The sequence below is a fragment of the Numida meleagris genome, chromosome 1, assembly GCF_002078875.1.
Source record: "Numida meleagris isolate 19003 breed g44 Domestic line chromosome 1, NumMel1.0, whole genome shotgun sequence".
NCBI lineage: Eukaryota > Metazoa > Chordata > Aves > Galliformes > Numididae > Numida > Numida meleagris.
Window position 1 is genome coordinate 194,323,327 of NC_034409.1, and position 1,315 is coordinate 194,324,641.

Consider the following 1,315-nt stretch of genomic DNA (forward strand, 5'->3'; position numbering starts at 1 on the left):
GGACACGGGGGTCCCAGTTGGCATGGGACCACTTTGTCCCCGTCCCCGTGCCATGGTCAGCGCGTGGGGGCACGTTATGGGGCACATCATTAGGGTACATTCCGGGGTAGGTTATTGGGAGTGTGTTATGGGGTGCACTATGGGGGCACGTTATGGGGGCACATCATGGGGGTACATTGTGGGGTACGTTATGGGGCACACCATGGGGATATGTTATAGGGGCACATCGTGGGGGTACACTGTCGGGGTACCCCATGGGGATATGTCATGGGGTCGCATTGTAGGGGTACATCATGAGGAACACTATGGGGGTACGCCATGGGGATGCGTTATGGGGGCACATCGTGGGGGTACGGTATGGGGGCACACTGTGGGGCCACATCATTGGGCAACTGAGATACATCCTAGTCGTACATCATGGGGGTACCCCACTAGGGAATGCCATGGGGGCACACTATGGGGGCACACTATGGGGCACACCCTTGGGACATTGGGATACACCCCGGTTGTAGACTATGGGGGCACATTATTGGGGCACACGGTGGGAATTCATCCTGGGGATACACCAAGGGGGCACCCCACGGGGGGACACAGTGGGGAGACACCGGGGGGGCACCCCAGGGGGGGGATACAGTGGGGGGCACCCCATGGGGGTACGTCACCTTCATGTGGTACATCATCATCTCGTTGGCCAAGTGGCTGCGGTACTGCGCCTCGTTCACCTTCTTGTACAGCAGCGACTGGGGGGGGCGGGAGGGGGGCACATGGAGTGGGGCTGGGGACCCCCAAGAGCCCACCCCACACCCATGGGCACATTGCCGATCCACACATGTCCCCCTTCCCCACCCCACAATGGCTGAAGGGCAGACGTGGGGGTCCTACGGGTGGGACTGGGTGATTCCATGGGATTGGGTGACCCCATGGGATCGGGTGGGACTGGGTGACCCCATGGGATTGGGTGACCCCATAGGATTGAGTGACGCCATGGCAGTGGGTGGGACTGGATGACCCCATGGGATTGGGTGACCCCATGGGATTGGGTGACCCCATAGGACTGAGTGACCCCATGGCACTGGGTGGGACTGGATGACTCCATGGGATTGGGTGAGCCCAAAGGACTGAGTGACCCCATGGGATTGGGTGGGATTGGGTCACCCCATGGGATGGGGTGACCCCATGGGATTGGGTGGGACTGGATGACCCCATGGGACCAGGTGAACCCAAAGAACTGAGTGACCCCATGGGACTGGGTGGGACTGGATGACCCCAGGGGATTGGGTGACCCAAGGGGACTGGGTGACCCCATGGGATTGGG

At 61.1% G+C, this 1,315-nt stretch overlaps 1 protein-coding gene across 1 annotated transcript in view; it reads right to left on the reverse strand.

Moving 5' to 3' along the window:
• Positions 1-816, reverse strand: part of LOC110405126 (cGMP-dependent 3',5'-cyclic phosphodiesterase-like) — a 9,669-nt gene extending 8,853 nt beyond the window's left edge. Inside the window, exons 1-2 of the mRNA XM_021410146.1 lie at positions 805-816; positions 658-740 (exon numbers count right to left, since the gene is read on the reverse strand). Coding sequence (XP_021265821.1) covers positions 658-740; positions 805-816 — 95 coding nt within the window. The remainder of the gene's footprint in view (positions 1-657; positions 741-804) is intronic.